The sequence below is a fragment of the Microtus oregoni genome, unplaced genomic scaffold, assembly GCF_018167655.1.
Source record: "Microtus oregoni isolate MIOR12 unplaced genomic scaffold, Mior012 000008F_ref0000371, whole genome shotgun sequence".
NCBI lineage: Eukaryota > Metazoa > Chordata > Mammalia > Rodentia > Cricetidae > Microtus > Microtus oregoni.
In genome coordinates this window covers 47,420,615-47,433,522 of record NW_024543067.1, presented here as the reverse complement: position 1 = coordinate 47,433,522, position 12,908 = coordinate 47,420,615, and the positions used below count along the sequence as shown (strand labels likewise).

Below are 12,908 nucleotides of genomic sequence, written 5' to 3'. Positions count from 1 at the left end.
ACACTGATTACACTGTAGATCCACATTACAAGTTCTAGACTTCCTATTCTAGAACATACCATGCAATAAAAATAAAATCTTGTTTGGTAAAGCCACTGTAGAAGGGCTCTGTTACATGCAGTTGAATGTAACCCTTAACTGGAACTAGTGTTCAAGGCTCTCCACAATTTGTTCTTTCAGCTCCTTTGGACTTTCCAAACTCATTCCTCAAAGATTCAAGTATCCATGCTCCTTTTATATATCACTTTGCATTAAATCTGCTGCTTACTGGATGTTCTAAACCATCAAGCTCTTCTACTAGATGCTTTGCTTGTTAACATCTTCACTTCGTGGGCTTATTTGGGCAAATTCTTGGTATTTAAGACTCCACTCAAATATATGTGGTTAACTTGCTCTTTCTATTGCTACACTAATAATGCCTTTTAATTTGCCTAACACAGGATCTTCATTAGTCTGTTGTAGTCACTTACTGATATATCTTTATCTCTTTTGTTGTAAGAATGATGTCTTCTCCTTACATAGCACCATGTGTTGCACACTGTTTAAAATTTCAATAAATATTTTTATTTTTTAGATTTATGTATTGTGTGTGTGTGTGTGTGTGTGTGTGTGTGTGTGTGTGTTTGGGGGGGGGGGAGGAGAGGGGAGAGAAGGAAAAGGGAGAGGAGATCTGTCTTTTATCAGAGAGGTTCCAGGGCTCAAACTTAGGTCCTCAGGCAGCAAATGCCTTCACCCATTTTTAATAAAGAACAAAACAATAAGTAGATTCCCCACGACACACAGGGTCTCTCACAGCCATCTTGATTATGCAGCTGAGGACAGCTGTGAGCTACTGCCCTCCTCCTGCCTGTGTTTTCTTAGTGTCTACATTACTGTACCTAGATTCTTTAACTAGGTTTTCAAAAATCCTTTTTTTTTTTTTAATATTGAAAGTGATTAGCAGCAGGGTGCAGTGGTACATACCTGTCATCCCAGCACCCAGGACTGAGGTAAGAGAAACAGCAGTTCAAGGCCAACCTGGACTACAAAGTAAGACTGTCTCTTTAAATAAACAGTAACTCACAATTTTTATCTCTGCCTTTGATCCTTATATCTCCCGTTGACCTTATATACCCCACTGACCCTCTTCCTCAATGTGTAACTTATTAAACACACACACAAAACTTACAGTGCTAATAATAATTTTGAAAATGCAAACATCAAACTTTAATCATGGTGGCACACATCTTCAATCCTAGCACTATGCAAGCAGAAACAGGTGGATCTCTATGAGTTTCAGGCCAGTCAGGGCTATCTATTGAGACCTGGACCAAAAACAAACAAACAAATAATTGAATTCAATTATGTTTTAGCCTTCCCCCTTTTATGATTTTTATAAGACTGAGCACAGAAAATAAAAAAGTTTGAATTATTAAAAAATGAAAAATATAAGAAGCATTTATACCTATAGAGGAAGACTGTGGACTAATCAGAAGGTCCTCTTGAACTGGCTCACTTCCCGGCACTGTCTGCTGATCACTCAGTGAGCTCTGAGACGCACTGACAGGCTGGGACACTTCCTCATGGACTTCCTCATCACTTAATCTTTCTACTTTGACCTGCACATCTTCTTCTGTACCTAGAGGCAAGGTAGCTTTTGTGCTCTCACAAGTCACGTAGTCAGTCACTCTTCTACCTGCCTCAGACGGGCCAGGCAACTCTAAAGTCCGGGTATTTTCTGTCTGCTTTGCTTTCTCAGGCTGAATCCTTCGATCAATTCCAAAAGGGAAAGTCCATGGAAAAGCTAAGGAAGAGTCAACTGGCTGATTTCTATTATCTGCATAGGAAGTTGAGGAATTCAATACCTGGGGTGAACTTGTTTGTGTGCTACATTTTACAGGACTCTCGGGAGACATCACAATGTAGCTTTTGCGTTTCCTCCGGGATTCTCGGCAGACAGGAATGGTCCTTTCCACAACACTGCACTCTGAAGACACTGGAGAAATACTTCCATCTCGAGAAGTAAAATTGCAATTAGAACTATTTTCTTGCCCAGCATCTAGACCCTTTTCTGGTTGGCTATTGGGTGTATTCCACAAAATACTTGATTTCATGAACTCTGAACAGGTACTAGCAACACTAAACATTTGCATATAGCTGGCTGCAGCTAGAACATCAATAATATTTTCTGTATTAATTGACAGAGTGGCTGTGTAAGCGTATTCTAAAAGAGGTATAAAGCCAGTCACTGTAACATGATGAAGATCCAACACATTTTTGTTCTCATCCTCTGCTTGGCCCACAAGTTTTGTGCGAAAGAAATCACTGCAAGCTGCTAGTACCACCTTATGAGCCCGGAAGATTTTATCCTGGACACGAATAGTGATATCACAAAAATGTCCATCATTTCGTAACATATTTAGTTTTCCCAGCATTTCCTGGCTGTGGGAAGAGGAGCTGTGAGTAAATGTTTTCACACCCATCTTTTTTTTCCTCTTCTACTGATGCTCTTCAAGGATGCAATCAATCAGAAATGTCCTAAAAAATATAGAAAACAAAACACAAAATGATATCTTAATAGCTGAAATGGACTATTTATACCATTTTCATGTAACCACTGTGACAAATAAAAAGCCTAAAATAAGACAGTGAAAAATTTCAGGTATGGGAGGTATAAAGATATATTTTCTGGTCTGTTGTGGTATCAAATTCCTATAATCCTAGTAAGGAGACTGCCACAAGCTCAAGGCCAATCTGTGCTACACAGTAAGTTTGAAGCCAGTTTGGATTACAGGATAAGATCCTGTATCAAATAAATACAATGAATGCACAAATAATAAAAATATATTCTCTATGCCATCAACCAGTAGTCTTATTAATGAGCAGCATTTTTTTTTTTTTTTGATTTTTCGAGACAGGGTTTCTCCGTAGCTTTTGGTTCCTGTCCTGGAACTAGCTCTTGTAGACCAGGCTGGCCTCGAACTCACAGAGATCCGCCTGCCTCTGCCTCCCGAGTGCTGCATTTTTTTAAATTTATTATGTATACAACATTCCTTCCATGTATGCTTACATGCCAGAAGAGGGCACCAGATCTCATTATAGATGGCTGTGAGCCACCAGGTGGTTGCTGGGAATTGAACTCAGGACCTCTGGAAGAGCAATCAGTCCTCTTAACCTCTGAGCCATCTCTTCAGCCCCATGAGCAGCATTTTAAAATGATAGTCAAGTGACAATTATAGAGTGCTTTTATGTGCTAGAAATTGCTGTAAGTACTTAACACATGACAATCTTTTGACTGGCAAAGACACCTTGGTCAGAAGGTATGTAATTATCCCTGCTTCTAAATATGAACATGCAGTAAATAATTCAGGCAAGTACTATATAATGATTCTGTCAAATGTTTTATTCAGATAAAGGTATAGGAGAAAGGGAGAAGGGAAAAAGAAAGATTTCAAGATTTTTAAAAAGTCTGAATAATCTAATGGCCAGAGACAAAATTGTTCCCCACTTGACATCATGATAAAAGATAACAGAAGATAAATCTTAAGAAGGCAAGAGAGCTGGTATGGTAGAAATAATGCTTTGACCAAATCAAACCTCCAGAAACACTTACTCTGTTATGCAGATTGAAGTGTTGCTCAATCTTCCAAAGAAGAAAAATCAGGGAAGATCATTAAAAACAACCTCAAAACAAGCCCTACTCCATATATTTTTCCTAAATACATGAAATCACAGGCAGACATAGTAATGTGCATTTGTAATCCTAGCACTGTAGGGGCAGTACATTAGGAAAATAACCACAAGTTCAAGGCCAACCTGACCTACATGGTTAGTTAGTTCCAGGCCAACCAGTGATACATTGATTCTGTCTTAAAAAACTCAAAACAACAAAACAAAAAACAAACACCCAAACTCCAAACTTAAACAAACAAACAAAAACCCCAAATTAATCACAAAGAGATAATACAGTTAGGATTGATCTAGGCAGAAAATAACTTAATGGATCTGATAATTTTTTCTCTTATTTGTATAACAGAAAGTTGTATACATGTGTTGTTCATTGACTGTATGTCAGTAAATATACTTTGATTCCCATCATGTGGTTGACAGCAGTAGCATGCCTTCAGAGCAAATGATACTCAAGGCCTAGGGACCATTTGTATGAACTCAGATATTAAAAAACTAGAAATTAAGCGTCATAGTTAGAAAATGTTAAACAGAATCCTAAAATCAGACCACTTCAAACTTGATTTGGGTGGAGATCCTAGATACTGTACCAGCCTTCAAGAAAGTTCAAGGCTACCCAGACAAGAAAGGAGTGAAAACCTTTTTCAATCTGGTGTTACCTCCATCTTCTATGATTAAAGAGCCAGAAATTAAAAGAGGAGTTTTGCCAATAATCAGTGAGTCCTAAATTCCAAACACTATTCAACTCTCTTCTCTCCTGAAAGGAAAAAAGTAGTGACTGCCCTCAACTACATGGTGCCAATCAAAGTAATCACTCTTAAGGGCCCAACTTTAAAAGCAGAGGCATGTTTTCTCTTTATCTCAGGCCTATTATACTTGGGTAAATTCTGAAGGATATGAGTCTGATTTAAAAGCATAGAATGGAACCAGAATACTGGATTACCATCTTGATCATGTCATGTATATAATGATATGAAGTTTAACCTTTGTACTTTAATTTCTGCAGCAGTAAAACAGCGATAATAGAACCTATATCAGAGACTGGAGGCTAATTGAATACATAGTTAACAAGCAACAGAGAAAGAAATTCAGTAGTTGGAATAGTAGTAGTCTCTTTCAATCCTAAAAGTACCAAAAACTACAATTAGGCCCCTGGGATCTTTCTGTCTGTGTCCCCAGCTCTGGAATCACAGGTACATAACACCATGCCCAACATTTTATGAGTGCTGGGGGCTGAACTCAGATCCTCATGCTTATACAACAAGTACCTGAGCCACTGAGTTCTCTCTTCTGCCTGTTTCTATTTTTTGATTACGAATACTGCGGTTAAGGACAATCTCATACATATTGCATGGGGGCAAAGATTCTTAGTTTTTATAGGTCTATACATACCCCTAAACAACATCTACTCTTAAGACATATAACTTACTGCCTTTACCAGAGTTCTCCTTTTGGAAAAAGTACAAGACTTAACATACACACTGACTCCTAACATGCCTTCCACATCCTGCACTCACATGCAGCAATCTAGAAGAGGACTTTTAACTGGGGCTGCCCTAAACCCTAGCCAGGCTGCAGTTATCTACTGCACAAAACACAAAAGACTCAAGCTTCAGAAACATTGCAAAAATATCAGGATGGATAAAAAAAAAGGAAGGAAAGCTGTCCTTTAACCCTTCCCCGCCACTGCAGCCCTGGCTATTCATTTCCTCAATCAGTCCTGAGTATGGCTAAAAAGACAGGAGGAACCAATAGAGGAAGAAGCTAACAAAGAATGATTCTGGCTTTCCTTACAAGAAAAAAATAATCCTTCCTCTGTCAACAAGGCAACATCTCTCAGACTACATAATACTTATGTAGGGTGCAAGTCTCTCACAATCTCCATATTCCCCTTTATCTACTTCTCAAACCAGGAATTAAATTATAACTTTAATTCAGTAAAAACTGCTCTATGTGCAGGCCTTTCAGTCCTCAAGGACATCTCAGGCTAACCTCTTTCTTTCCTACTTAGTTGAGGGAAAACATATCTAGATAGGATTGGCAAATGGATTTCGTGCATATCTAAATACAAATAATGTAAGTGGTTTATTCAATGTTATTGACACCTTTTGGGGCTGCCTAGAAGTCAACCAGGTATTCTTACAAGAGATAATACACAGATCTGTCCTCTAACCATCATCTCCAGAATAAACAAACCCTTTGTCCCCTAAGCTGCTTTTGTGTCAGTAGTTTGTCATAGCAACAGGAAAAGAAATAATGATAACGAGCATTTTTATGCTTCAGCACTTTCAAGTTATCCCACCACAGGCCTTTTCTCCTCAACACTGGTATGCCTACCAAACCCTATCTTAGGAACTTACAGTTTGATTCTTAGAAGCCTGGTCAGAAAGCATGCTGGTCAACATTTCCTGGCACCCTCTTCATATCTCTCCCTACATCTTAAAATCAGGCCTGGAAACTGTATCCTCTTAAAGGACCTAAAAGGACAAACAACCTTTTCAACCAAGCGGAAGGTAATTCTCACCACCCTCACTTCAGCTAGGCTTTCAAGATTCTTGTCTCAGGTCTTGCTAAACTGAAGCTAACTTTTCACACTATACCAACAAATCTACAAGTGACTTGTTCCTCTTCAAAAACGTAAAATCCGCATGTCTGAAAAAGCAGGAATACTTGGGTATTACTCTAAATACCTTAGTAGTTTGCCCACTGTTCAGGCTATTGTGAATGCCCTAACTCCAGCCTGGAACAAATACTATCGGGGATTTCTAAGATTAATTACATCTCCAAGAAATTTAACCTTGTGTTTAAAAACTGCTGCATGAGCTGGAGCGACGGCTCAGTAATGCTCTTCCAGAGGAGCCGGGTTTAGTCCCTAGCACCCATACAGCTCACAATTTCAGTAATTCCAGTCCAAGGGGACCTGATGTTGTCCTTTTCTGGCCTTCTGAAACATTTAGTGCACACATGTACATGCAGGTAATGTGCCTATGTACACTAAATAACAAAATAATAAAAACTGTTTAAAATTTAAACAATCCTTAATTTTGGGTTTTCTTGTTCTTCTCCTGGGTCAGTGTTTTAGAGCCTATGTATTTCCAGCTGTGTGGTAATCATTTCTTCTGCTTACATTATGACTCTACTATTTCTACCAAATGACCTGAACTTCTTTTATTCACTCTAGAAATTCTGTTAACTTTGTTCTAGAAATTCTAGATACTTTGTTATCATGACTTACAGTTCACTATATACTACAAAACCATCCAAAAGGGCATAAGAGCATGAACTATACTAAAACACTCTAGTTAAAGACTGTTGGGCTTATTATGTTCTCATTCCCTGTCTACAAGGCTCACCCCAGGCTAGAGAAATGGCTCAGCAATTAAGATCATTTGTTGTTCTTAGAGAGGACCCAGGTTCAGTTCCCTGAATCTCTACACTGTATCTTAAAAATTTTTAACTCCAGTTCCAAGGTATCCAATGTCTTCTGGCTTCCTTGGGCATCAGGCAGACATATAGTACATATACAATCATACAAACAAGCAAAACCATAGATATAAAAACAAATATTTTTTTAAAGTGTAAAAATTTTAAAAATGTAACAAATCTTTTAGAATGGGTTAATCATCAACAACATCTTCCACATTCAAAAGTCAATGACATTATCATTGTTCTTCATATAAAGGTTCAAATTCTCATTCTCAATGATAGATCCCTACAAATATTCAGTACTAACATGAATTTAATTCAGTACTAAGTAGAGAATTTATGGGTAAAATGGTGGCTCTCTTTAGACCTGAGTAAGAGCAGTGAGCAAGTAGCCATGTGACACATTCTGAATGCTACTCTTGCATTGAAACTTTCTCCACCAAACACACTGTACTCATTACTTTAAAATTCAGCCTCACTAAATTTCTCAGGCCACAGTCACAATGAAGACTGATTGCACCGCCCCTGCCCCTCTCATGTACCAATGTAACCTTGTAACTTGAATGGCATCTAGCCCACTTCCTAATAGAGGCCCTGAAACATCTTGAGTTGGGTATCCACACCTTACGTTTCTCTTAGTTTCCAAACTCCAACCAGAACAACTCATTAACTTCTGCATTCTAGCAATTTTCTAGTCCCAAATTCCAAACTCTTCCACATTCCTCCTGCAAACCCGTTTCAAACACCTAAGAACCACACGGTCAGGTGTATTACATAGCCGATGTACTTCTTGGTACCAATGTTCTGAACTAGCTATTTTTTTCTTGCTGTACAGAATACTTAAGAAGCAATTTAAGAGAGGATTTATTTTGGCTCAGTTTGAGGGTAAGGTTTATTAAAATGCTTAGAAGTGAATCAAAATGAAAACCAGCACTTTTAGGATACCAGGAAAACTGTACTACAGAAGGAAATTCAACTACAAGTGACTACATTTTTAAAAAAAAATCCACAAAACCCAGGTGTCTAATGAAATGGTTCAAGGGTAAAGAAATGGGCCAGTAAGGAAACCGCGTGCTGCCAAGTCCAATTACTGAACTTGGTCTTCAGAACCACAAAGGTGGAAGAGGAGAACCAACTCTATACGCTGTCCTTTGTCCTCTACACACACGATGTGTGCTCCTCCCTGCCCCAGCATAAAATATTTTTAAGAAGCAGAGTGACTTCAAATGGATAATTTAGTGCTCCAAGAGCCTCGTAAAAACAAAAATAATAGAAACTCAGAGCTGGAGAGATGGCTCAGTGGGTAAGAGTACTGGCTGTTCTTCCAGAGGTCCCAAGTTCAATTCCCTGCAATGACATGGTGGCTCACAACCATCTATAATAGTATCTAATGTCCTCTTCTAACATGTAGACATACATACATACATACATACATACATGCATGCAGATCATGTATACAAAAATATAAACAATTAATTTAAAAACAATAGAAACCCAAATAAAGTCAGGTCAGTAATTAATGAAACTGAAATAAGAAAGAAAATTAACTTAATCGAAGAAATGGTTCTTTGAAAAAATTAACAAGATCCAAAAACCCATAGCCAAACTAACCAAAAGAGAATGAAGAGTAAAAGCAAGTCGGTGGTGGCAGACAACTTTAATTCCAGCACTCACAGAGGCAGCCAGATCCATATGAGTTTAAAGCCAGACTGGTCTACATAGTGAGCTCTAGGACAGCCAGAGTTATGTAAAAACCCTGTCTCTAGAACAAAAATAAACAAAAATTTAAGAAAGTTAGCAAGATCAAAAAACCCATAGCCAAACTAAAAGAGAAGATTCAAATAGATAGACTCATGAAACCAAGATGAGAAAGACAAATTCAAGACTAGTAAATGACTGAAGAAGTAATCAAAAACCTCCTGAGGCTGGAAATACGGCTCATCCTTCAAGAGCACTTGCTACTTACGTAAAGTTTACCCTGAGATAGGTCTACACTTCAGTGGCATTAAGTATATTTACAGTTCTGGGAGACAGTAATGCAAAATTGTTTTCACCAATTTGAAATGGAACTTAGTTCCCAAAAAACAGCAACTCTTCAGTTTTTCCTTTCCCTACTTTCTGTCTCAGTTTACAATTCAAGGTTTTCAAGTGGTCACTTGCATAATGCTCTCCTGAGTGAGCCACACCACAGCTTATCAATTTACAATACTGTGTGAACGTATCGCATTTGTTTTACCCATTAATGAGATGTGCTCAAATTCAACTCTTTAGAAAGGTGTTTGAATGACTATGCATGCCTATAGCCTTCTAATATACTTGACTCAAGACCTCCCAAACATCAAATCCTAACATTTCACTGTATTTTCAGAACAGTGACTACTTTAAACGATTCACATTTCTTTCTTTTCCAAGTTAACAGTCTCATTTGTATTTTAATTATTTTAGCATGACATATAATGACTGACTGATTTTCAAGTATGTGATACACTTCCATGGGCAAAACTATTTTATAAAAATCATGCAAATATGGAGAGATGGCTCAGAGGTTAAGAGCACGGACTGTTCTTCCAAAGGTCCTGAGTTCAGTTCCCAGCAACTACATGGTGGCTCATAACCATCTGTAACGAGATGTGGTGCCCTCTTCTGGCATGTAGGCATACCTGCAGACAGAACACTATATACACAATAAATAAATACATATTTTAAAAAAAAATCAGGCTGATAGCCTAACAAATGTCATTCTGAAAATAAGTTTAAATGTGCAGTTCAATGTCTTAAGTATGTTCATATTGTTATATAAGTAGCACCCCCTGTCTCCCCTCACCCCAGACAAGGTCTGGTTGCCCTGGAACTCAATCATCTGCCTGCCTCTAACATCTGAATGTTGGCATTAAGGTGTGCTCCACCATATGCAGCATAAGTGGAACCATTTTTACCTATTTTTAAAACTTCAGGGGCCAGGTGGTGTTGTATGCATTTAATCCCAGCACTTGGAAGGTGGAGGCAGAAGCAGGCAGACCTTTGTGAGTTTGAGGCCAGTCTGTCCAGGACAATGGGCTATACAGAAAAATCCTGTCTCAAAAAAACCAAAGGGGGGGAAAAAAAAAAGGGAACTAAAGTAAATACTACCATAGATTTTTTTTTAAAATTAATTTTATGAGCTTTGGTGTGAAGGTTTCAGATCCCCTGGAACTGGAGTTAGACAGTTGTGAGTTGCCACATGGGTGCTAAGAATTGAACCTGGGTTCTCTGGAATGGCAGCTAGTGCTCTTAACCTCTGAGCCATCTCTCCAGTCTAACACCAGATTTTTAACATGGTTATACCCTAAGAACTTTACAAAGTGTAAGGAAGTACTTAAATTCTCATTCTCTCACAACACCCCCACCCACCCAGTGCTGGAATTAAAGGCATATGCTACCATATCTGGCAGCAATTTTTTCCTTAAAACAATGTATTATCATACGTGTGCATGTTATGTGTGGGAAGGTATGCTTACAGAGAGGTAAGAGGACAACTCTGTACAGTCAGTTCTCTCTGGCTATGTTTACGTAGTATCCAGAGATGGCATGGAAGTTGTTAGACTTGCAGCCATCTCAACAGCACAAAATTGTTTTTATATAATTAATATATTCAACCTCATTTTAAAAAACAATTTTGACCATATGAAATCTTTCTTGTTCTTTACTCCACAGATATCACAAAGATAAGTACATATACTATATATAAATAAAAATTTTCACAAATATTAGAACTCAAATAATCTACACAAGGGGATATTTTTGGAATTTCTTTTATTATTATCTTAGATGCCTGTAAGTAATAAGGATGACAACAATTATCGTACCCTTTCTTCCCTTAAAAAAAGTTATTAATGGGGTTGGAGAGATGGCTCAGAGGTTAAGAGCAGTGGCTGCTCTTCCAGAGGTCCTGAGTTCAATTTCCAGTAACCACATGGTGGCTCACAACCATCTGTAATGAGATCTGGCGCCCTCTTTTGGAGTGAGGGCATACATGGAGGCAAAATGTTGTACTGTACACATAATAAATAAATAAATCTTTAAAAAAAGTTATTAATGTTCTGGGTGGTGGTGGCACACACCCTTAATGCCAGTTCTTGAAAGGTAGAGGCAGGGAGTTTAAGGCCAGTCTGATCTACAGACTAAGTTCCAGGACAGTCAAGGCTACACAAAGAAACCCTCTCTCGACCTAATAATGATGATGATGATGATGATGATTGCTGGGGGAAGGAAGACAAAACTCAGAGGTTAAGAGCATTTGTTGCTCTTGCAGAGAACCTGGGTTTGATTCCCAACATCCACATGGTGTAGGGTAACTGCAGTTCCAAGGAATCCAACATCCTTTTCTGGCCTCCATGAGCAGCAGACATATACTTGGTGCACAAGCTTACATGTGCAAAACACCATACACATAAAATAATATTTTTTTAAAAAAATTCAAACTAGGTATGGTAATGTATGCCTTTAATTCCAGTACTCAGGAGTCAGAGACAGCTCATTCAGACAGCAAGAGCTGGGATGTAGCCCAATGAGTACACACAGTGCTTCCCCAACAGGTGCATGACCTCGAATTGAATCCCCTGAACTGCAAAGTAGTGATAATAATAATGATAACCACACACCAAAAACTAGAATTCTAATAATCACAATCATGCCAATAACTGATAACTACCACACTATTAATAATACTATATATTAGTAATGGTTCTTTTAAAAAATTAAGATAGGAAACCAATTTTCTGTTGTTTTGTTTTTAAGAGACAGGGTTTTGTTTTTAACAACCCTTGCTGTCCTGTAACTTGATTTGCAGGCCAAGCTGACTTTGAATGCACAGAGATCCGTCTGCCTCTGCCTCCTTAGTGCTAGGATGAAACTCAACTCTTGAAGCTCTGATTTACTTGCAACCAATTAACATATGACAATCACAAAAGTTTTGATAAGTAATCTACTCATTTGAAGACTTTGACTAAACTGATCAAGAACAGGACTTCAAATAGCTGCTCTGGAAATAGTTAATGTGTAGATATAGACAACTACAGAGAAACATTTTGCTTTGATAATAGCAATATTCCAAGTGCCTCTAGATCAGTGATTCTCAACCTTCCTAATGCTGTGACCCCTTAATACAGTTCTTCATATTGTGGTAGCCCAACCATAAAATTATTTTTGCTGCTACTTCATAACTATAATTTAGCTACTGTTATGAATCATAATGCAAATACCTGATGAGACCCTTGTGAAAGTGTCACCTAGATATCCCAAAGGGGTTGACCCACAGGTTAAGAACCACTGCTCTAGATTAATTAATCTATATGTCCAGCCAATGTGACTATATGTCCAGCCAACGTGACACTGGAACTGGGACCTTTCATTTTCATGTACTGTATAGATATTAGTATTCATAGCTTAAATGTTATTATTTTTTTTTCTTTTTTAAAACATATTCCTCATGTGGCCCGTACGGGGATCGAACCCGCGACCTTGGCGTTATTAGCACCACGCTCTAACCAACTGAGCTAATCGGCCCCACTAAATGTTATTTTTAAGGTTAAAAAGATAAATATGGTTAAATTGAAAACAGGCAATACCCCCCCCCCGAAAAACAAATATAAACTAATTGGACCAGTGAGACGGCTCAATGGATAAAAGTACTTGGTACACAATTAGATGACTTAAGTTTGCATACCTGGAACCATGTAAAAAAAGGGGATAGGGTGGTGCACGTCATGTCAGCACTCCTATGGTAAGATGGGAAGCTCATGGGTCAGCTAGCCTAGAATTCACAGAGACTCTGTCTC

General features: G+C 38.2%; 1 protein-coding gene and 1 non-coding gene across 5 annotated transcripts in view; both read right to left on the bottom strand.

Moving 5' to 3' along the window:
• Zbtb44 (zinc finger and BTB domain containing 44) overlaps positions 1–12,908 on the bottom strand; it is a 53,355-nt gene that overhangs the window by 23,652 nt on the left and 16,795 nt on the right. For all 4 annotated transcript variants that reach the window (XM_041656965.1, XM_041656966.1, XM_041656967.1 and 1 more), the window contains exon 2: positions 1,445–2,517. In XM_041656965.1, the coding sequence (XP_041512899.1) occupies positions 1,445–2,462 (1,018 nt within the window). In that variant the 5' untranslated portion in view covers positions 2,463–2,517. The remainder of the gene's footprint in view (positions 1–1,444; positions 2,518–12,908) is intronic.
• Trnai-aau lies at positions 12,563–12,636 on the bottom strand. Its single transcript has one exon. It is a non-coding gene; the product is annotated as a tRNA-Ile (tRNA).